Source organism: Alligator sinensis, unplaced genomic scaffold (assembly GCF_000455745.1).
Source record: "Alligator sinensis unplaced genomic scaffold, ASM45574v1 scaffold125_1, whole genome shotgun sequence".
In the NCBI taxonomy this organism is placed as follows: domain Eukaryota; kingdom Metazoa; phylum Chordata; order Crocodylia; family Alligatoridae; genus Alligator; species Alligator sinensis.
This window is the reverse complement of record NW_005841893.1, coordinates 2,197,343-2,222,118: the sequence shown is the minus strand read 5'-3', so window position 1 is coordinate 2,222,118 and position 24,776 is coordinate 2,197,343. Positions and strand designations below refer to the sequence as shown.

The 24,776-nt window shown below is 41.6% G+C and overlaps 1 protein-coding gene across 2 annotated transcripts in view; it reads left to right on the top strand.

Annotated features, from left to right (window-relative positions):
• LOC102381287 (ATP-binding cassette sub-family G member 2-like) overlaps positions 1 to 24,776 on the top strand; it is a 76,246-nt gene that overhangs the window by 40,230 nt on the left and 11,240 nt on the right. For both annotated transcript variants that reach the window (XM_025197230.1, XM_025197229.1), the window contains exons 3-9: positions 7,083 to 7,142; positions 7,620 to 7,734; positions 11,037 to 11,189; positions 11,711 to 11,868; positions 13,370 to 13,521; positions 16,756 to 16,860; positions 18,071 to 18,321. In XM_025197230.1, coding sequence (XP_025053015.1) covers positions 7,083 to 7,142; positions 7,620 to 7,734; positions 11,037 to 11,189; positions 11,711 to 11,868; positions 13,370 to 13,521; positions 16,756 to 16,860; positions 18,071 to 18,321 — 994 coding nt within the window. The remainder of the gene's footprint in view (positions 1 to 7,082; positions 7,143 to 7,619; positions 7,735 to 11,036; positions 11,190 to 11,710; positions 11,869 to 13,369; positions 13,522 to 16,755; positions 16,861 to 18,070; positions 18,322 to 24,776) is intronic.

Below are 24,776 nucleotides of genomic sequence, written 5' to 3'. Positions count from 1 at the left end.
TGGGGGGGCATGTGCCCCTGGATCTGCCCAGCTGGGAAGAGCCCGGCTCCAGATCGCCCTGCCCTGCCTTGGGGCACATGCTTCCCTACTGTGTCCTCCCGGATGAGCCAAGCTTCCATCTCACACCTGCCCCAGCCCTGGCTGGGCAGCCCCTGCCCCTGCCCCTGCCCCACACCCTCCATCACCACAGCACCTTGACCTGCCCCCCCCATGGTCCTTCCCCCTCCCCCTTCCACCACACCAGACTTACCAGCTGCATGCAGCACTCCATGCTACCGGTGCTACTCCTCACTGCCTATGTGCTGCGATGTGGCTGCGCATATGCACAGGCATTTATTGGACAAATTATTGGCCGCATTGGGCCAATTTCCGATACAGAACATTTTCTTTATATCGGTGCTGATCCAATATCAGACTCATGTATTGATGCACCTCTACTGGTGTAGGTCCTTTCCAGCCAGATTTTATGATTCTTTACGTCCTATTGACTTTGTATTCAGTACTTTTGAAAATCAGGTTCTTTATTTGGGCTTCTGGTTATTAATTTAGAACCTTAGGACACATGTTTTTATCAACTTGCCCTAGTTTTGAGTTAAGACTGAAAATTCTGGAAGTAGCTGGGTATGATTATTTTTATAAAAAGGATAATTTCCTTTATCCTTGAGATGTATTTCTTAGAGAAGGAAGATTTGAATAATAAAAAGAAAAACAATGGCCTGCCATTGTTCAGTGTATGGAACCCCCTTGGAAATTAAAGATAATTTTGCATACAAGTTGATGACATCTTAATATGATTTCAGTTAAGAATTAATTTGAAATTAGTTCTTCGTGGGTGCAGTTACATATGCATTAATGTGCTTTTCCTAATGCGCATTAAATGTAGTAGCTCCAATATGAGGTACTAAATAAATTGCCATTAGCCTGATCTAATGTGTAGTAGTATAAGTGCACACTTTTTAGGTGATGCTTACTGTGCAGTAACCTATTTTACTGCGCATTAGCATATTAGCATGGGTTTTTATGCACCACTTTAATGTGCAGCAGAATAGGTTACTGAGCATTAAAGCACACGTGTAGATGTGCCCACTATCAATAGATCAGCATCTGGTAGAGTAAATTTAGTGTGGCATACTAAAAGGAATTAAAAACCCTTTCTTACCTTTTTATGACTCTTTTGGTTCAAGCAGTTATGGAGAGTTGTTGAAGCTTAACGAGAGTGCTTGTGCTTTGTTCTATAACTGCCTAATAACAACCACGTACATTTTTCAGCATACCATTATTTTTCCACACGGGTTTTTTTTGAGTCTTCATGCAATGGAAGTCATGTCAAGCTGCTTCAAGTGAGATAAAAACAAATACACTTAAGATAATTGAAACTTTTTCACAATACACACCTGATATGTTAAATTATGGCTACTAGCCATAGCCTGCAGCTGAGAGGATCTAACCGTGTCAGCTGCTCCCAGAGACATTATGGCTAGTAGCATAACTGGAGGTAAGGGGAAGCGAGAGAGGCATCCGGGGCACTTGACTTAGAGGGGACGCCAGAATGCACCCCCTGCAGTGTTTGCTATAGTAGGCACAGCCCCATGCTGCCCAGCCATAGTAGCAAGCCAGGCATGGTCCCTCACCCAATAGTATTTCTGGAGAACAAGATGGTGAATGGGGTAGTGGAATGGCACCTGGGGAAGTCTTTCCCATGGCAGGTGCAGCCCTGTGCTCAGTAATGTATTTTTGGGTAGTGGGGAGGGGAGTGAGTAGGGCACTAAGGGCATCTCTCAGGGAGCCTGCACCATGGGGTTACTGCATCCCCATGTAAAGCTTGGCCCTCAGTGGCAGCAGTCCAAGCCCACACTGCTACTGCAGAAGCTGCAGTTGTAGCAGCTGTAACCTGAAGGCAGAGTGCCAGGGAAGGTAAGACTCTGTTGCCCCTTCCCCCAACTCCAACTGCTCCCGCTCTTCAGTGGTCAGCATAATCCATCCACTCCCTCCATGACCCCCCCCACCCCACACAGGCACTGAAAGACTGAAAGTGGTTATGGCAGAAGCAAAGGTAAACAAATTAGCTGGCTACAAGTTTATTTGTAAAATAAATTAACTTGTTTTTTAAATACCTGATACCAGGTCTTCAAGCTCTGAAGAGCAAAAGTCATACCTATGTGAAGGGTAGTGCAGGTTGTATACACGAACACTCTCATACTGGATGAATTTAAGTGGTCTGTGCAGTGCCCTAGATGGAAGGGTATACATGATACCTGTGCTTCATTTCCTAATATAAAAAGGCATTAGCCTTACCCAAGGAGGACAGGATAGCTGAGTGTCTTGCTTGGAAAATTTGTAGAGAAGAAGAGGTCATATTGCTAAAACAATAAAAAAATTTAATACAAGCATCAGAAAACTGAAATATGTATGATTAAGCTGGTTTTGCCCACCTTAAGGAAAAGTCAAAGCAACCGATGCCTTAACGTGGCCAAGGAATTTGCTCTGTATCAACTGCACACATCTTCAGATATTCAGAAACGTGACATTCGTATCAACTGGAAATATGCTGCCTTTGTAAGTGAAATAAATCTTGATGCATCAGCTGGAACAGAAGTAGCCACAGTGCAGCAAGTGTGTCTAGCTACTTATGCCTGAGAGTCAATGAGATCCTATCTGTCAATTTTGATATGTATTAATTGCACCCCAACAGCAGGCCAATGATTTTCATAATAAGGAGACTAGGAGATGCAACTAATTATGTTGCATATTTACTAGCTCACATTCTTTTATCATGGGAGCTACAGCTGTTATATGAATTCAAGTAGAGGCTAGTTGCATTATATTTCATTTTATTAAAAAAAAAATCATATAGAGCTCTTGATTTCTAATCAAACTGCTAAATCAAACCTGCTTTCCAGAAGTTACAGCAAAGGTTCTCAAATACTCTTTTTTAAAGTTTGTTACACTTCTACATGCCCCTATGATTCTGTTGTGTCTAATTAAAAAGTAACAGTTCATCACTGCAACCAAACTGTAAACTCTTCAACATCCTAAGAGTTACTGTAGAACTATTCTTTGTTTTTATTTTCTTCTGCTTTTCCTCCATTTATATTTTCCCCTTTCCCTTCTTCTACTTTCCTATTTCTTCTAGAAGTGTGCAACATACCCCAAATTTGACAAACAGTGATTTCAACAAAGTGCTGTAAATTAGATATGGGTCTAATGAAATATTTCAGCTCTGAACTCCCAGGAACCCTGGGGCAGTTTGGATTCAGATGCAAAATCAGATGGTTTATTGAACCAAGACCCCTAGATCTGAATACCCTCGGTAGCAATTCTTAAAGAGATGGTCACAGTTTACGATCTGTTTGCTGAAAGACTATTCACTCTCATTTTTGCCATGTGAATAACCATGTATCAGTTTCTCATATGTATTAGTTTTAATACAGCTCTTCCTACTGATGAACTAGTAGGCTTTGGCACTTCACACAATAGATCCAGGTCCTGCAGTCCTTTCTCAAGTAAAACCTGAAGATAGTCCTGCCAGAAAAAAGGACTGTAAGACCCTTCCTGTGTTTGATAATAACACATGCAAGAGACACTTATTTAAACAGACTTTTTTCATAATGACTCTAAAATTATCTTGTTTTTAAACTATATACCATGTTAACTATAAACTGAAGTTGCTTTATGAGCTTAAGAATTAATATTTTATTTAACAATTAGCTGGAAAGACAATATTAAATCTATTTGACATTTCCCAGGGCAGAGAGTCAGTTCACACAGATTTTCTCCACATGACAGGTAGGTCATTGTGTTAATTCTTCACAAGTAGATCACAACTACTTTAATATGATTCCCATGTTGTCTTTTAAAAACCTTGGAAGGTTTGCCAAACATGGGTACTTAAGAGGAATCAGGTGATGATTTCTCATACTGGGAGGGTTACATGTTTGAATAATAAAAGCATTAGTAAGAATGGGCAGAAATTGAATGAAGCAATAAAGCTGATATTGAATTCTTTATTAATCATTAATAGCTATTACTATCTCTGGGTTGAAGGTAGCAACATGTTTTTTTATATAAGTTCTCTGGTGTTATACAACAAATGTGATTAGCCATGACTGGTTTCCAGGTGATCTATAACAGGAAGAAAACTCATTATTTCAACCATGAAAGCATGAATTTATATTTCTATTACGTTTCACCCTGGTAGCTACCAGTGATCTGGCACTATCAGTTTTTTTCATACATCTACTGGTATACTTTAAGCTGTGGTGGACTTCAAGATGTAAAATGTGCTCACCATCACTAATCACCTCAGTAAAACCTTTGCTTGATTTTAAGCATAATAGAAAAACCCATTTGAAATGTTCTTAGTTTTAATTATTGGTGTATCAGTTTCTCAGACACCTGTTACAGGGATTTTTAGTATTTTTGTTTAGTGTGAAAATAAAATAACCAAATAATAAAATTACATTATAACTGAAACCCCAGACACATGCAGAAGGGAAGGGAGAGGGAAAACCACGAAATACATTGATTATAAAGGATCACGGCATAGGATGAGTTGACTAGAATTCAGTGACACTGAAGCAGTAAATGCTATCTTGGGATTTCCTTTGTATTATCATTGGTGGAAATTGTTCACCTACCAATAATATATCATTTCAAAGGGAAATAGAGATAGCGAGAGAGCTTTCTGCCTTCTTAATGCTACTTCAGACATTTTTAGCAAATAATGGTCAGATGTTACAGTCACACAAATCCCAGAGAGTACTTTCCTCCCTATTCAAATACTTATTTGGTTATATAGCCATACACAGCTGCCTGTGAGAAGACTAGTCTGGAAAAGATTTTGATTCCAGACACCAGTGAGAACATGATACTCTACAGGTCTACTCACATTTTTAAAAGTCTTCTGCTGACATGAGAGAGTGAGAAACTTTTTTTTCCAGTTTTGTAAGTGTTCATATATCCATACATCCCTACAGCATTGTTCCTATTACTGTGAGACACCAAACTTGAAGGGGTGTCTCTCCATTTTCCATGCCCCCAATTTTAACATGTATAGTTCAATTGATTCTGGTATCATTTAATCGAAAACTAAACCTTCCATTAATTGGCATTATTGTTGTTGTTATAATTGCAACAATTGTGTGCTAAGGACTTGGCAGATGTGTAGGAAGACAATTTCCTGCCCTGAAAGGCTCCCAGGTTAAGCCAAACAAAATACAAATAAAAGGAGCAGGAATAAAATATGAGAAGGGACTTTCTGGGTCATTAAGCTAAGGCAAACACATCATCAGATTCCTTTAGTAGGTGAAAATAAATCCCTTTTTAATCTGTTTAGTTTTTTGCCCTTATTACTGCAATTGAAAGATGTTCCAGACCTCACTCCTCTGATGATTAGAAATCTAATTTTCAGCCTAAATATATTCATGATAAGGTTATATATATTTGTTCTTTTTCCATCATTTTCATTAAGCTTAAATAGTTCTTTCCTTAAACGTCTCTCTTTCCTCTCTGATGTTTATTCTTAGATGATGTTTTCATAAAGAAGCATTATATCCCTTCGCAGTCTCGCTTTTGCTAGACTCAACAATCGAAACTCTGTTCTCTCATAAGGACCAGACATATTCCACATAAGGTCTCCCCAGTGCCACATATACTAGCTCTGATACTTCCCTATCCTTCCTTGAAATCTGGTGCTGGATATATCCTAGAATCACATTTGGTATTTTCATAGCCACACCACACTAGTGACAGATGGCTAGTAAGCTTCTGACTGACATACAGCAGTGGTTGCCAACCTTTTGCCACCATTTGTGACCCAGCCCAGCCCCACACTCCCCAGCATCAGCAGATGCCATGATGGGAATAGATATAAAAAATTAGGCAACAGGACCTTAGGGATACCCCCTCTGCTGCTGTGGCTGGAGTGTGCTACCATTCCCTGAGCTGCTACAGGTTGGAACCAGTCTCTTCGTAGGCTGGGCTGTAGGTTGCCAACCCCTGACTTCAGTGTTTTTCTTTATCTGTTGTTTCCAACTGCTGAGCTCCCACTTTATTGCTGTTGTCCCTAAGTACATGACCTTGCATTTTGCACCATTAAATGTCATCTCCTTTCTATTGCTCAGAACTCAAGGTTATCCTGTACATTATATATTTTATCTTCTTCTACACGGGTGATACCTCCCAACTTTGTGAAGTCAGCCAATTTCATATACCTTTACTACTTTTTTTTGTTGAGGTCATGTATGGAAATATTAAACAAGAATTGTCCTAAAATCAATGCTTGAGGAACTCCCTTAATGTCTGCCCAGGTTGACGGTTTCCCTTTCATCACAACCCACTGTCATACCTCTTTAGCTCATACTTTACTTTACAGTTCTTGTAGAACACTGCATCTTTTCCAACAGAATTATTAATTTCCTATGAGGCATCATGGGAAATGCATCAAAAAGCTCAACTGAAATCCAAGTCGATTAGATCTGCTGCATTTCCACTGTTTAGAAAATCAGTTCTATATCAAACCAGATCAAGGTTGACCTGGTATGATCTACTTTTGGGTACACTCAAATTGAATTTACCCCACATTCTATTTACCTCCACATTTTAAAATGTTTCTTTCTTTTAATTTATTTTTAAAGACTAGCATGCTATTGGGAGCAGGTTGGACAGCCTGTAGTCGCCTGGGTCGTTTTCTCCTCATTCTTAAACATTTGTTACTGAGTTTGAGACAGTTCCATTGTGTCAGATAATAAATCCCATTCTTTCATGGTAACCATCTGTTCTACAGTGGGACGGCTGAAAATACAGTTTCTTGTTACAGCTGCAAGCTTGTGCATGGTATAGATGTATATGAAATAATATATAAATACATTTAATATTTGTTAATTATAATTTCCCTGTATATATTTTATATTTGAGAGAAAGAGTTAAGAGTTAATTATTTTTAAGTTAGTAATAGAAAACTAAGCAGGGGTCATCATTATCTGAGACAAGTTAGCCTTATTCCAAAAAAGGATTCAATTGCAAGAAGCAACTTTGTAGATTAAATACAAATTAATAAAAAAAACATTGGTTTTGTTTTACAGCGGGATTATGAGACCAGGACTGAATGCAATTCTGGGACCCACAGGCAGTGGCAAATCTTCGTAAGTGCTGAAGCAATAAGAGGACTTGTTACTTAGCCATGTTCTCCACGTAGAGAAATCATTCCAAACAGAAAATAATATGCATTCAGCATTGATGATTATGACTCAAGGAGCAAGATTGTGACCTCAGTTCAATTTGCATAAATTTAGATTAGTTTTATTGATTATAATGCAAAATTTGACTAAAAAAGATGACTTTTTTTTTTAAAAGAGCACAATAGGGGTAACTGATTTCTTTGAAGTAAATAGTTTCCTAATATGCTACCTTTATAAACAGCTTTACAGAAAATCAGGAGAATTATTTGATTGAGAATATGATTTTCTGTTCTTTGAGGGGCTTTTAAATATGAACTGTAGTCAGCAGCAAAGTTTCAGTATGGAAGAGCTTGTGCTTAGCTGGGCTTGTGGCCTCTATCTTACAGACTAGTTAAAATGTACACCTCAGAGCTCTTAAGATGACTGCTTTTCTTCTTTTAGATTACTGGATATTCTGGCTGCAAGGAAAGATCCTCATGGACTGTCTGGAGACATTTTGATAAATGGAGCTCCCCAGCCTGCCAACTTTAAATGTATTTCTGGGTATGTGGTACAGGTAAGAAAATTTTAAATGTCTGTATCTGCCTTCTTTGTTTAGACATCCATTAGGACAAAAATGCACCCAAGCTGGCTAAGATGGTGATTCTTAACAGGGTATCATAGCACCCTAGGGTGCCTTGAGTTTCTTTCAGGGGTGCTGCGGAGTGGCGCACAGCAGGAACTATTAAATGAATCATGTTTGCACACAAGATAAACCCAGAGATTCCAAATAGGAATCTACAGTGTTAAAAAAAACATTGTGCTCATTCTGAGTTCTCTGCAACAGAAGAATTGCTCTATTATTTTTCTGCAGTCAAAATTCAAGTGAAGACTAAGAGCTGGCATTTTCCAAAGGATGCCTCAAGTCTAAAAAGGTTGAGAACCACTGGTCTAAGATAATGTACTTGCTGTAGCGTGCTTGTCAAAGATGGTCCTTGATTTCATTTATAGTCCATACTTTTACTTTAAAAAGTAGAAGTTATAAAGTTAATTGCCATGCCTGGGATTAGTTCCGAAGAGTCAGCACACTGAGTGAACCCGCCAGATTCTTCCTTGGCCATACAGAAAATGTGAGAAATGCTGTTTCCATTGCAATATTGGCCTTACACAGAGAGCTCTCTTTCGTCTGGAGAAGGGCTCCCTCCATAACACTTTTCCCTGATGAGTATAGGTATCTTTCACCTTATAACTCTTGGAGAAAGTAGCACTACTTGCAGCTGTATTAATCCCCTTTGACTGCTTTTCTACAGCTGAAGGGAAATCTACTTAGTAGCAGCATGGTTCCTACTGGGACAGAGTTCCCAAGGATGTCCAGGCTCATAAAGCAGCAGTCATCCACATATATTATTGCAAGAATTTGGAAGAGGTTCCTTTTCCCTATGGATTCCTTCGAACTAGAGAAAAATTGGAGATGACACAGTGCATGATGCAACACAGCATATTGCCCTTAACTGTTTTCCACTATCAAGGATTGCACCAGCAAAACGTATGAGGGGAGTCTCACTAGGGACAGAAATTACACACAAACTGGTATAAGTGATCAGAAACCTGTTCAAATCTGTAACACAACAGAAATTCAGTGCACAAACTGCTTTCAAAATGGCTAAAGCCAGTTTAAGATAAACCTGCATGGATGTAGTATAAGACTTAACTGAGTTAGGTTAAATCAGTTTATTGAACTTCTGTCCCGGATCCCCTCCAGATTAAAGTTAACTCACAGTCCCCCAGCATCTCAGGCTGCTTTGCACCTCCTCTGCAAACCCTGCCTTGCAGGGTGGGCAAAAAGCAGAGCAGGGAGGTATGCTCTAGCACCTTCCAGCTTCTGGCCAGGTACACTTTAGGCATGTGGCTGCATTTCTGGAATCAAAAGTGAAGTCTGTTCACTTGCTTATAGGTTTAATATATGCAGCTTGGATTAACCTGAAAGGATTGAATTGATTCAGCGTTTGGATTTTTGACTGTTTGTACTTGGCCATTGATTTTTGTTTTCTGCCAGTCCCTGTTCTACAGGTGTAAGTGTGGAAGTGAAGGATCTGGCCCTATATTAAAATTAAGTTTGAACTGTGATATGCAACTACACCTCAGACTTTGAAATCGTGAAAGGAATGTCTCCATACTCTGAATTTATCTTTGATTTGTTGGAATTAAAAAGATATCAGAAAATCCATCTAAATCTACCCCTTCTTTTGGTAGGGATGAAAGACTGGTTCTTGGGGAAATACCACAGAAACATTTTAGGTGCAATTGAAAAATGATCCACCTTGCAGCTATTATCACTGTAATTCTCCACTGCAAACTCCTGGCCCCATGCTGCTGGCCAGCTGCAACACCCCTCCCCACCCTCTACACTCCACCTGCCCCACCAGTCTGAGTCCACCAGCTGCACCTGCTGTGTCTACACTCACTATGCTCAATGTATTTTTGAAAGTATAAAGCTTTCTACAAACATGCAGCTAAATGGTTGTTCCCTAGAGGTGATGCCTCCTTACCTAAGTGTGAAAGTGTTTTCCTTCAATGTGAGAATAAGTGAGTAGATTCCTACCCTCATTCCCTTCCCTCTCCTAAATGCAGCATACAAAAAGCTAAAGAATAAATCTGAAGAAACCCCTCTCCAAAACATGCTTAGCATATCACCCTCACAAAACAGATGTCCAAGCATTTGGACAAAGAAAAGTCAAAAGAAACCCATTTCCTTTATCAGGGATAAACAACTCCTCTGTAAAAACTCCTCCTTCCCCCTGCTAAGAGCAAATCAAGACCCTTCTCTTTACGTCCTCCTTTTATACATAGCAGGTGAGACTGCAAATGAATGAGCTCAGCTGCATCTGCTCTGCAGTTTCCTTTAACCCTTCAGTGCCTTGTTCTATACCTCTTTAAATCTGATAAGGAAAACACAGCTTTCGACTTTGGTGTACCCCTAGGCAACACAAACTCAACTGTTCAGAGTCCTTGTAGGATTTATACATAATATATACTTACATGAAGCATGCAAGTGTACATTCAAGTCACCAATTAAACTACTTGTTTGCACTAAGGGCATTGGTGGATTGGGATCACAGTACTCTGCACTGTGCAAGATTGCCCTAGAGCTACATAACTTCGAACTCTCTTCCCTGTGCATGTTCCTCCTGACAGTGGTCAGGAGGAGCATGGTCTGCACATCCCTGTTATGAGAAATCCTGGAAAGAATTCAATTGAAATAAGCAGTTTCAAAGCCCTTCATGGAGTCACACTCATAATCTTTCTACACTTGTTATTTTGCTTTATCTGTAGTTTTCCAAAGCTATCAAAGAGTTTACCTCACTGTGGAATTAATTATTGCCAGATACTAGTTCTGCTCAGTGTCTTCAACCCTCATTAAGATTAATAGGAGTTGAATGAGCTCAGTACTTTACACAGGGTACGCAAAATCAAGCAGGATTAAATCCAGAATCATTTTTGTTGATAATTTTCGACCACAGAAGGCAAGACTAAAAATGATTGTATTTTTATTTCCTTTTTCTTTGTCTTCCTGTTTCGTTTACACTTTATTGGTCTACAAAAGACTCTTTGAGGTCTGCCTTAAGGGAGCTGTACACATTGGTTAGTTAATTGATATTTAAGCAATTTGATACATGTAGAATATTCCTGTATTGCCACGAACTGCACAGACATACAAATGCATGAAGGGAAATATCTGTTGTGATGTTCAGGTTTTGAAGATCCATCCTGTAGCATTCTAGCAGTTGTCACGCGCATACAAATGAACTCAGCATGAAATGTACAACATAAGAAATGAGTGCCGAAACGAACATTAAATATGCAATTTTGTTTATGAAGGATGATGTGGTAATGGGAACCCTGACTGTGAAAGAAAACTTCCAGTTCTCAGCAGCACTTAGGTTACCAAAGTCTGTTCCTGAACAGGAAAAGAAACAACGAGTTAACCAGATCATCGAGGAACTTGGTTTGACACAAGTGGCAGATTCCAAGGTAATGGCACGTGAGTTGTTATAATTAAAACAAATAATAACTTATTTCAGGTAATAAAATGATTTAGGTTTGGCAGCTGTGAGTTTTGGTTGAATAGACTATTGTAATAACAGAAGAGTTAGTAAACCTCAATCTGGATGTCTGTTTTCATCTCAGTGAAGATACAGGTTTTGCACTGCAGCATTTGTGTCTACCATAAAATTATGGAGGACATGAAAAGTCATTCCTGGGGAAAGGAAAACTGGTGACCAGTTTTCCAAAAATAAATTTTGGAAAAAGTTTATATTATGGATGAAAAGTTTTAAATGACTTTTCTCCTGAATTTTTAGATTTGCATTATTCCATTACATACAGAATGTGAAGTTTCTGTTAAAAGGAATCTTTGAATCATTGGCAAAAAATCACTCGTAAAAAGCAATCACCCAGTTCTCTTCTAGAACTTTATGTGGTTTTGTTGTTCCATGTTCTTTACTTGAGTACGCTTAAGTCAGACAAAATGATAATCTCTTGTTTTGCCTTAGGTTGGCACCCAGTTTATTCGTGGAGTGTCAGGGGGAGAGAGGAAAAGGACGAACATTGGAATGGAACTCATTACTGACCCTGCAGTCTTGTTCTTAGATGAGCCAACTACAGGATTGGATGCCAGCACTGCCAATGCTGTCTTGCTTCTCCTGAAAAGGTGATGGTGATAGAATCACTGAGAAAGAACCAGCTTTCCAATTCTGTCTTGCAAGTAATAGTATATAATACCTACTGTACCCAGTAAAGGGATTAATCATGCAAGTGCTTATTACTGAGCTGTGACCTCCGTGGAAATAGGAATAGGCCCGTAATAAATTGTCTCCAGCTTAAGTGGAGTTGCTCACAGGACTATGCAGGGGTAGATCCAGGATATGACAAAGGAGGGTGCGGGGGTAGCAACCCATGCTGTAGGGGTGCCTGCACCCCCCATTCCCAACCTCTCCCCCACCCTATCCCCTGCACCCACTGGTGAGGACAGACTAGGTAAGGGGAGCCCCTGGGAACTTTCTAAAGTCCTAAAACCACGTAAAAGTCCCACCCCACTTTCCTGCCCTGGTCAGAGTCATGCCCCCTCACTAATCCTACCCCATCTGGCTCTGATGCTTTCCCTGCTGTTCCCAGGGTGGGAGAGGCTTTAAAGCTGCTTTTGACTGCTCCAGGGGTTTGGGCTCAGTTGAGAATGCAACATGGCAGTGGCAGAAATGATGTGTAGGTGGATGGGTTCTCCCTCCCTGCCCAGTTCCCCTGGGAGCAGGCACAGGCAGGAGAAACCCCTTCCCCCACCCCCTATTGTGGCTACTATTGTTGCTGTCTCTTGTCGCAGCTGAGCCCAGCCTCTGCACAGCCTGACTAAATCTAAGCCCAGCCCCTGCACAGGCTCTAAAACTTTCCCTGCCTCCAAGACAGCATGGAAAGCAGCAGTGGCAGGAGGAAGGGGATGGGAGGAGGGGAAGGGACATGCCTCTGATCATGGACGGGAAGTGAGGGGATTCTCCCACAGTGTGGTCCAGTCCAAAAGTCCAAAAAGGGAGTGCAGCTGTACCACTGCACCCCCTCTGGATCTGCCCAGGTATTATGAACCATGCCTTGCAGTAATTCTATAGATCCTGGGGAGATAGAGAAAATTTACTAATCTTATGCTTTGAAGGGTCCCTCTTGATGATTGGTGTTATTGCTTACATGAGAAATTTGGCTACCTTGCATACCATACCAAACTGATGAAGTGATGGATATTAGTTATGGGGGCAGCTATCACTGCTAGCGTTTTCCTATAACAAACTACAAAAACATTAATTGGGAAAACAAACAAAATGCCTTGTTAATGCTAGTTTTCTCTGTTTCCTAACATCCTGCATCATTTGCATTTTTTTCAAAGAGGGCTGAAGGTGCCTTGTTCACGACCCCTCGGTAACTCCAAAGAAATTACCATGATCTTTTCTCAAAAGAGGTTCAGCACTCATGGCTCTTAGGAATGCCACAGGAATTTGTTTCCTTCGCTACAGAACACTATGCAGTCATTATATTTATAGGCTGGACACTGTGGTGTTCCTTTTTCACCTTGCATTGCATTCCTCAGGCTGAATTATACTGAAAGATGGCACTCCTGCCTCTCAGTCTGATAAATAAACAAGCACTGTTTTTTTCCATTTTATATCCAGGATGGCAAAGCAGGGGAAAACAATAATTTTTTCCATCCACCAGCCACGATACTCCATATTCAGACTGTTTGATAACTTGACATTATTGGCCACAGGAAGAATGCTCTACCATGGGCCAGCTCGGGATGCTATTGAATACTTCAAATCTATTGGTGAGCTTTTAATAAGGAACCTTAGTCACAGAGCAAGTGGTGGCTTAAAGGTAGCTCTGTTTTAAAACATGGCTTAATAAAATAAAATGACTCTTGAATCATAGATTCATATTTAATGCATCTCAGTGTTTTCAGGACAAAAAAATGGGTCCCATCTAGAATGTCAAGGTCACACTGGATTATTTCTTTCTTTCTTGCACAGTATTATCAATAACAACAATTCTAACTAAATTCTGTTGATGCATGTACAATGTCAAAGTCTTCAAATTAAATCTTCACTAACACTTTAGGTGCAAAGGTATACATCCAGCTTGCTGTCTTTTAGCTGTCTCAGTTAGGCTTGACTAACAAACAATACAATGCTCCCCTGGTACCTTACCTCCAATATGAATATTTAATTTGGAAAATATATTGGGACTAGTATGCTGAGCAAGAAGCTACTGTATTACTGTCTGTTTTCAGACTGGCATTGCACTTTAACAAATGTTAACACCTATTTTAAAGTTTTGGTACATATTACATGGCAAAATAATAAGTAATCATAGTAATAAAAGTGTTACTTTCAAGTTAAAGTTGAAGCATCTCAACAATAACCTGATTCTACAGTCTTTACAAAATTAAAACTTCCCATAATGTCATTATCAAAACATCAGTACCAAAATCAAAACTTCCCATAGATATCAGATTGACCCAAAGAGCATAATGTCAGTGTTAGTTTTCTCTGAGGCTCATCTGACTAACACAAAAACTGAAAGAAATGCCAGTGACTCTGTATTTAAACTGGAAACATAATACCATACAGAAGTTAGTTTGAGATTCTGAAAAATAAAGCATTTATTATCCCAATATACAAATAGGTATAAGATATTTAGCCAAAAAAAGAATTAGCAACAGCAGACATGTGGTTAGAGTTTAGTAGGACACATAGATGCTGCTTTTCTTTTTATGGGAACTTTGATAAGGCGTGATTGGAATATACACACGCACTTAGATTAACTAGTAGGGCCAGTGGAGCTACTTATGGTGCAAGTTCAGAAAAGCAGGACTGGACTTCAGAAAAGCAGACTTTGACTTAGTCAGGGAACTCATGGGCAGGATCCCCTGGGAAGCCAGTATAAAGAAAAGAGGACTCCAGGAAAGCTGGCTGTACTTCAAAGAAGCCTTACTGAGAGTACAGGAACAAACCATCCCAATGCACAAGAAGACTAGCAAGTATGGCAGAAGACCAGCTTGGCTTAGCAGGGAACTCTTTAGTAAATTAATCACAAAAAGGGAGCTTATAAGAAGTGGAAACTTGGACAAATAACTAAGGAAGAATATACATTGCTCAGGCATGCAGAGATGAAGTCAGGAAGGCTAAAGCACAAATGGAGTTGCAGCTAGCAAGGGATGTGAAGGGTAATAAAGGTTTCTGCAAGTATGTCAGTAGCAAGAGGAGGATCAGGGAAAGCATGGGCCCCTTACTGAATGGGGGAGGCAACCTTGTGACAGAGGATGCAGAGAAGGCTAAAGTGCTCAATGCCTTTTTGCCTCAGTCTTCACAGGCAAGGTCAGCTCCCAGACTACTGCATCGGGCAGCCCAGTATGGGGAGGAGGTGAGCAGCCCTCAGTGCTGAAAGAACAGGTTAGGGACTACTTAGAAAACTGGACGTGTACAAGTCCATGGGGCCAGATGCGATGCACCCAAGGGTGCTGAGGGAGTTAGCTGATGTGATTTCAGAGCCATTGGCCATTATCTTTGGAAACTCATGGCAATCAAGAGAGGTCCCAGATGATAGGAAAAGGGCCCATATTTAAGAATTGGAACAAGGAGGATCCAGGGAACTACAGACCAGTCAGCCTCACCTCCATCCCTGGAAAAATCATGGAGCAGATCCTCAAGAAATTCATTTCTTAGGAACAGTGAACATGGATTCACCAGGGGCAAGTCATGCCTGACCAACCTGTTTGCCTCCTATGATGAAGTGACTGGCTCTGTGGATGCAGAGAGACTTGTAGATGTGGTGTACCTTGATTTTAGCAAGGCTTTTGATTCAGTCTCCCACAATATTCTTGCAGGCAAGCTAAGGAAGTATGGGTGGATAGAAAACTGGCTGGAGCATTGGGCTCAGAGAGTAGTAATCAATGGCTCAATGTCTAGTTGGCAGCCAGTATCAAGTGGAGTGTCCGAAGGGTCAGTTCTGGGGCCGGTTTTGATCAATGTCTTCATCAACGACCTGGAAGATGGCATAGCGTGCACCCTCAGCAAGTCTGCAGTTGACACCAAGCTGGGGGGAGTAGTAAATACGCTGGTGGGTAGGGCTAGGATTTAGAGTGACTTAGACAAATTGGAGGATTGGACCAAAAGAAATCTTATGTGGTTCAACAAGGACAAGTGCAAAGTCCTATACTTAGGATGGAACAACCCCATGCACCAATACAAGCTGGGAGCTGCAGAAAAGGACTTGGAGGTTACAGTGGACAATAAGCTGAATATGATCCAGCAGTGTGCCCTTGTTGCCAAGAAGGCTAATGGCATACTGGGCTTCATTGGTAGGTGTGTTGCCACTAGATCAAGGGAAGTGATTATTCTCCTCCGGTGATTATTCAGCACTGGTGAGGCCACATCTGGAGTACTGTGTCCAATTTTGGGCCCCCCACTACAGAAAGGATGTGGACAAATTGGAAAGAGTCCAGCAGAGTGAAACAAAAATGGTGAGTGGGCTGGGGGACATGACTTCTGATGAAAGACTGATGGAACTCAGCTTATTTAATCTAGAGAAGTGAAGACTGAGGAGTGCTTTAATCACAGCCTTCAACTACCTGAAGGGGGTTAAAAAAGGATGGAGTTAGACTGTTCTCAGTGATGGCAGATGCCAGAAGGAGCAACAGTTTCAAGTTGCAGCAAGGGAAGTTAGGTTAGATACTAGGAAGAATATTCTCAGTAGGAGGGTAGTAAAACACTGAAACAGGTTACCCAGAGAGGTGGTGGAAGCTCCATCCCTGGAGGTTTTCAAAACCCCGCTAAACAAACCTTTGACTGGGATGATCTAGTTGGAGATGGTCCTGCTTTGAGCAAGAGGTTGGACTAGATGACCTCCTGAGGTCCCTTCCAACCCTAACTTTCTATGATTCTAAGTTATTATTCAGCACAAGTAAATGGATTGGGATCTGACTCATGAACAAATGGACTGCAAAACATTTTGCTATCTGTAGAATGACTTGTTTTGGAGACCTAATACTGTTTCCTTGCAGGTTATGAGTGTGAGCCATATAACAATCCTGCTGATTTCTTTCTGGATGTCATTAACGGAGACTCAACTGCTGTGGCATTGAACAAGACAGATGAAGCTGACTTGGGTATGACACTGAAGTTCTTTGTGGAGTAAAAACTGATCTGCACTGTGACAAAATATTTTGCATTTATCTTTCCTGTCAAAATTAACTTTTAGGTGTCTGGCATAACCAATAGCTTTGTGTGCACAGTGTGTGTGTGTGTGAGAGAGAGAGAGAGAGAGAAAGTTACAGACAATGGGTCCCTTGGCATCTGAAGTTTCTTAGTTTTCAATTTACTGGCATATGGCAGATTGGGACTGCTTCTGTGACTTGCATTGCTTCTATACATACCCACACAGACACACACTTACACATGGAAGTGAATAGGTGGATCGCTCACTAGTTATTTACTTTCCACCATCATCCTACTAAATGGCAAGCAAGTAGGCTGGTAAATTTAAATGGCAATTTTGCAAAACTAGAGCTACATTTTTCTTATATTGTCATTTCAGACTAGGTAAAATGTCTCTGTTGCTTAGTCCTCTTCAGTGACTAGATATTATGTACAACTAGATAATGTGTGTATATTATATTTTATATGTACATGTGCACATGTGCGCTTGCACACACACAAACATATTTGTATATTTATGTAATGTGATATCATCTGGTCAAGGAAATGCATAGAATTTACAAGATTCTATTTGCATTAAACACTTGATAGATAATATGGCAAATACATATGCTCTATTTGTCCTCTGAAAAACAGAAACTGGGCTAAAATTGAGGGGGAGGGGGAAGGCAGGGTGGGAAACAACTGCTATAGCAGAAATCCATTCCTGTGGGAATTGGGAGATCTCTCCAGAAAACAGCCATATAGAGGGCTGCTCTAAAACAATTTCAGCAGCTTAAGAGATTGACTATCTGCAGGGAGCTCTAGAGGAGACTCGTTCATGTATTATGGTTTAACAGTATCTTGGCTTTGAAATTCAGTGGCAGACTTTATCAGGTCAGCTTGCTGTGAGACACAATCTGTAGTTTCTGTGATTTACATGTAGTCAAAACACAGATAATTTCTGCTTAGTAGAATTGTAAATTATTTATAGTATTTTGTATCTGTTGCTACCAGACTGCGTTAATTAATTTCACCAAATGATTTACAAATTAATTAATTTCACCAAATAATTGCTATCCCATTGATCAGTAATAAAAAGAACAAGCATGACTGGTGGATAATTCTTTTTTTTCCTGTGAATTCAATAAGAGATAACATTTTTTTTTTCTCTTCAACCAGAAAATAATGTTGAAGAATACATCAACCATGAAAAGACTTTGGCAGATAAGTTAGCAGAGCAGTATTCCAGTTCTACATACTACAGAGAAACAAAAGCAGTACTAGAGAATATTTCTTTGGGAAATAAAAAGAAAACAAAGTTCAATTTCAGACAAATTACATACACAACTTCCTTTTTTCATCAGCTCAAGTGGGTGTCCAGACGTACATTTAAAAATTTAATTGGCAATCCTCAAGCCTCCATGGCTCAGGTAAGCCCAGTTAATCTATGAATATTAAGTATGATTTGATTTAGTCCATTTCTATTTGAAAATCAGTTGGGTGAAATTTTGTGCATCTAAAAATTGCATCTATGAAAACAGAATAATATCTAAAAATCAGGACCATAAAATGGTATGCTGACTGCTCTGAAATAGCAGCATGAAAAGGATACTCAATAGATTATTTTAATTTACCAAATTTTTGTTAAGGGGGCTCAAGTTTTACTTTAATTATGTCATACACTGTGTTTTTTGAACCAAGAACTCTCTATCCTCTTGCTCTATAGGCTATTATACTTCCATTAAACTTCACAGTGTTAAAACAATTCACATTCTTTGCATCCACTACTTGGCTAAGAAGACCACCACAAACTTTCACTTCTCTGATAGATCAAATCTCCATCCGAATTTGTTCATAGTCAGTTTATAGCAGGGGTAGGCAATGTTTTTTGGCTGGAGTGCCGAAAAAAACCACAATGTCTACCTTGGAAAGTGCCGGAGTGCCGGCATGCCAGAAAAACAAAATGAGGGCGGGGGGTGGGGGGGCAGATAGCAGGACACACTGCATATTAGTATATTTAGTAATCATAAATGTTGCCTTTGTTGTTTTGTATTCCTTTTTTGTTGAGCATGTTGCAATGAGAGAGAGAGAAAAAAGACAAATAGGAGGAGAGAGAGAAAGAAAAAGAGAGCAGAGAGAGAGCCAGACATACACACATGCACACAGAGAACCATGTGTACAAACACAGAGAACCAGAACACACCCAGAACAGAGACAAGAACACATACATCCTGAACCAGACATGTGCACGCACACAGACACGCAAAACCAGACAGAGGCAGACAAATGCACAGAACCAGATGCGTGGGTGCATGGAGCTGGGCTCCTGGGCCACTGGACAAAGTCCGACAGCAACTTCGGACAGTCCAAGGCCCTGTTCCCGCCGGAGCCCCTGTGCTTCCCTGGGGAGCCAGCCCCTGGGCTGCAGTGCAGCTGGCCGAGGCCCTGGCCCGGAACCTGCCCATCAGCCCAACCACCCCACACAGCTAAGCCCACAAAAGGTGCGGTTCTCCTGGCAAGGGGCAGTACTAGCCTCATCCTGGTGGGGGGCTGGGTCGGGGGTGGGCTCAGAACAGGTGGGAGTCAGGTGGGCTCAGCTGCAAGCCCTGCTGCAAGCAGCCTGGGCTCCGTGGTTGGCATCAGCTACCAGAGCCTGGACCGGCTGCAGCCGGGAGGCTGCAAACAGCTGCTCTGGGCTCTGGCATCAGCTCCATACTGGCAGGTGCACGCGCTCCTCAGAGCGGACGGTGGGAATAGGGCCTGAGGCAGCACAGCTCTCCTGCTGTCCGTTCTGAGGTGCATGTGTAGTTGCTGCCAGCATGGAGCTGATGCTGGGGCTGTGGAGCCTGGCATAGCTGTTTGCAGCCTGCCTGCTGCAGATGCCCCAGGCTGGCTACAAACAACTGCACCGGGCTCTGAAGCCCAGTCATCAGCTCTGTGCTGGCAGCGGGGAAGAGGCTGGGGGTGCACTGCCTCAGGCTCCTCCCCCACCGTTTGCTCTGAGGCGCACGTACACTCGTTGGTATAGAGCTTATGCCGGAGCCCAGAGCAGATGTTTGCAGCCTCCTGGCTGCAACCAGCCCAGGCTCTGGGTAGCTGCTGCCAACCACGGATCTTGCAGCAGGGCCTGCAGCTTCCCAGCTGCCTTCTGGGAGCAGCCCAGGCTTTGTGGCTCGCAGCTGCTGCTTAGAGCCCAGGCTGGTTTTTGGTTTGCTGAGCAAAATGGCCTTACGTGCTGTACTCGGCACATGCTGGGGGTTGCTGACCCCTGGTTTATAGCCTTCAATCTTGTCCAGTGTTGTTTCTCCTCCTAGAAAAGTCTTCTGTTTCCTTAACACTTACCCCACTAAATGTACTTCTAAAAAGTAATCATGTCTCCTCTCAAACCCTATTTTGTTAAATGAAACAAGTCAAGTTCCTTCTTTCATATAAAAAAGCCTTCATTTCCTTAACCATACTGGCCCTTTGTCAACCTGTTCAATTTAAGTAATTTTTTTTCCCTGAAGAGCAGTGATCTGAATTGCACACTGTCTTCTTGGTGTCTTATCAGCGTCTTGTATGATGGCAGTAGTACTTCCTTCTCTCTGTTGGAGATACTTCACCTCATACATGCTAGAACTGCTTTAGCCTTTTCATAACCACATCACATTGGTAGTTCACAGTCATCCAATCAATCAATACACTTAGGTTCATAGATTCATAGATGTTAGGGTCGGAAGGGACCTCAATAGATCATCAAGTCTGACCCCCGAGTTCCTCTCTTCCTCAGTAGTTTCCAGTGTATGTGCCCACTCTTATAACCAAAGTGTTGGTTTTTAATCTCTGAGTACCTGACTTTACACTCCACGCTGTTAAATTTAATTGCTAATGTTCCATTCCACAAGATTATCTAAAGCCTCTTGTAAAATAATCTAGTATTCAATCTGACAATACTCCCTATCTTAGTGTCATCTTCAAATCGCATGAGGAGAGTTCTAGTTCTACTACTAAGGTTGCTGATAAAAAGGCTAAACAGGATAGATACATCCTCAGACAGATCCCTGATAACCACTCTCCAAGTCAGATAACCTGCCTTTCAACATTACCCTCTGTAATCTCTCTTTGAGCCAATTCCTTACTTGCCTCGTTTGTAATGTTGATCCCTGTCCTCTCCAGTCTGATCAATAACTGTCCATAAATTACTGTGTCAAAAGTTTTCAGTCTAGACAAATTAAGTCCACTGCATTGTCCTTTTTCAAGGAGTTGGTTTTCTTGTCATAGAAGGATATTAAATTTTTCTGATACAATTTTCCTTGAATAAAACTACACGTTTCCCTCACTTTATGTGGGTTCTGTATGTGCAAATTCACTCTTATGCAGTGTCCCTTTTTATACCAAAAATTTATTATACGTGAGGTAAATTCACTCTTATGCAATCGGTGTGGTGGAAGCCTGCCGTCAGCTGCTTTGTGCGGTGCATTGTGGGAGTGACACGCACAAAAATATAGTCTCCTGTCTGGGTCTGTGCTTATTGCTTGTTATCTGTGACACATGTTTCTGCAGTTGCCAACCCCATTATGATAGTGCTGTGTGCTTGTGTGTACTGTCTGCTGTTGGTAAATACCAAAATTATCTTGTAAAAGTAGTAGAAATGGGTCTAGGGGTCAGTACAGTTAAGGTCTTGTAATGTATCCCTATTTGTTACATTGTAAAATGGGTTCCCTTTATGTGAATTTGAGTTATGTGCTGTTTTCCAGGAACACATGTGCAGCATAAAATGAGGGAAACCTGTATGTTATATTTTCTCTGGTAGTAGCTGGATGAAAATAGTTTCATGTACCTCCTCCCTATTACAGCAAACACCACAAAGCTAGTCCTCACACTCTGATCCACTCTTCTGAATGCACTCTTCAGTTTAGTTACACTTCAGGGTTTGACCAGTTGTATCCCCCCACCCCACCAGGGAAACTGAATTAGCCAACTTATCATTAACTATAGTTCATAAATTAATTAAGTTCTGGTGGACAACACTATCACTAAGATGTTTTCCTGATCTCCTAAAATGTATATTGCTTGACATAATCTCCTAAGGAACATTATGCTTTCTTTAAAATGTATAAGGTAAAACGCAACTCAGTTGTAGCATCTTAAAGGAGTGGAAGTATATTCTATGGTATAGGCTTTATACAGTCTACTTAGCATTGCTTTTTGGAGAATTCAGCATGTTTACAAAGTTCATGGGTAAATTTAAATCTATAGATCAACATTAAGCAAAGAATGTATTATTAATGTCTTCCGGAGAATGAAGAATCCCTTATGAAATGACTTTTATAGGCTTGATCCAGCAGTCCTTACTACAGGAAAAGTCCCATTTGAATTCTGCCTCTGAATAATATGAAAGGATCCAGGTCAACATAAAAGCATATTTAAAAAAAAGTCATTCTTTATCACTGCCATAAGTTGTCTGGATCTAGAAAATATTTTGATTAAAATTAAATCATAATCATTGTGGAAATCTATTCAGAATCCCTAAAGGTAAAAAAGGCTTTATGTATAAATATGTTGGTATGCTGATATTATGGATATCCTTAATAATTGCTTTGTAAAAGCTTGACCTTGTGAAAAGTATTATATTCTCAAGGGCATTATAATATGCCAGGGTTAATGGCCCTGACTCTTTTCTCACAATCTTTTCCATCTTCCAAGCCTCATTAAGAATGGATTTTCAATACATTCTGTAAATGGTACAGAGTTAACTAAACCCTGCTTGCTAATCCACTCCAAATTGGTCTTGATATGATCCTTGTTTCCCACTACAGTTGGTTTAGTGGCTGAATTATCCTTGACATTTGGTTCTTTCAGCAGGTTCTTAACAATATGGTACCATGGATCAAATGCTTTATAGTGTAACGATTCATGCATCCTGCATGATTAAACATGAGTGAACTGCCTGATGCTATCATTCTTGCTGAGATTTTCATCACTTGCAGTTATTCTTAAGAGACTGTCGCTGAATTATCCTTGACATTTGGTTCTTTCAACAGGTTCTTAACAATATGGTACCACGGATCAAATGCTTTATAGTGTAAAGATTCATGCATCCTGCATGATTAAACATGAGTGAACTGCCTGATACCATCATTCTTGCTGAGATTTTCATCACTTGCAGTTATTCTTAAGAGACTGTGACATACATACTTTAATCATTTAGATTATATCACTGAATCCATTCATATCTTTGCTATTTAAAAATGTTACAGTTGCACAGTTCTAGTTACTTAGAGCAAAATGCTGCTACCCTTGCTGAAATTGCACAAGAGGTTCATCTGAAACCAATAGAGCCCTTTGCAGAGTAAAGTGTTATTCAATACAATGGTGTCGGAATATGGCCTTTAGAATTACAGGAAATCCTGCCCTCAGATAAAATGAAAATTATTTTGGCAATCTGCTTCTGCATACCTATGATCACGTAGATCAGGTAGATTCTGTAGCCAGAATGCTAATATAATAAAAGCCTTAGTCTCTGTCGGTCCATAGTGCTCTGGGCCAACTGCACATGTGCCGCCAAGAGGGTGCACACCGATTGGCTGCGAGGGCCTGGCGCGTTACAAACAGAGAGGGTGAGGGAGCTGCTGCACCCCCAACAGCAGCCAGCAGGGAGGGGGAGGTGGCTGGGAAGAGGGGAGAAAGGAAAGGGAAGGGGAAGTTTGTGGTGGCCAGTGACGATATGTAGGGGGTGCACCGGTGCACTCCCTGTCAGGCCGCACTCCCTGTGTTGCCGGTGGGCAGGTGGGAGCACCAGTACCCCCCGCCTTGTGAGCGCTGGCTGGGGGGTGGGGTTGCCTGCAAAAGCTGCGGGACTTCTAGAAGCGGTGCGGCTGCTTTTTTACGGCAGAGGGTGGGAGGTGCACAGGGCCACACTGGGAGTGGCGGAGGGTGGGCCCCATGGGGCCGGACACGATGGGGTGGCTGGGTGGGTGCACAGGTCCGGCAGGAAAGCGGTTGCACTACAGGGCACTGGGTGGCATTGCTCCGTCCCTGCCCGCTCCCCCCCGCCCCCCCATGTCATTCATGACAGGCAATTTTCTAGTTCCATCATAGTATTCAAAGGAGCATATAGGCTGCTTGCAGATGTTAAAAAAAGTACGTTACTCCATAAGCTGCATGTTACTTTGGCCCAGCTCCACAGCATCTGTATAGATCAGGCAGGTGCTTTTATCTAAAGCTGAGTCAATCAGCTATTAGATAAAAGTACCAAAAAAGCCCCACTAAAGCACCCAATCTATACAGATGTTGGGTGAGCTGAGTCCAAATAATGTGCTGCTTCTTATGGGCATACACTGGGATTGGTAAGGGAGCTCATTAAGTTTAAAGTAAAGTGCTGTTTTTTGTTTTGCTTTTTTTAATGTCTACAAACAGCCTGATTCATGCCTAAAAAACACCCCAATATGAGCACCTTTAGGCTAAAGGGATGTTGTTCTCCACATTGCCTGGAAATATGATTGATGTATGCTCTAGACAAGGGGTTTTCAACCTTTTTTAACAGGTGTACCCCTTCTGGTGGCGGCGGCTGGATGTGGAGCGGGAGGTGGTGGGTGGTGGCGGCTGCTGCCGTGGGGGAGACTCTTTCCTGCCCCCACTCAAAGTGCAGGGCAGTGGGTGGCAGTGGTGATGGCTGCCATATGCAAGCTTCACCCTGCTGTGTCTGGCGGGGTGGGCAGCACCTGCATGGCTCACAGAGGAGTGCCACTGCCCTCGCCCCCCAAGCCCTGCTCCTGGGAGGTAGTGGCACGGGGTGGTGGCGGCAGCACCTGCATGCAAGCCCCCTGCCCCACATCTGTCTGCAGAGGGGCACCGCTGCCCTCGCTCCCTCCCCCCGCCCCAGCTCCTGGGAGTGGACACAGAA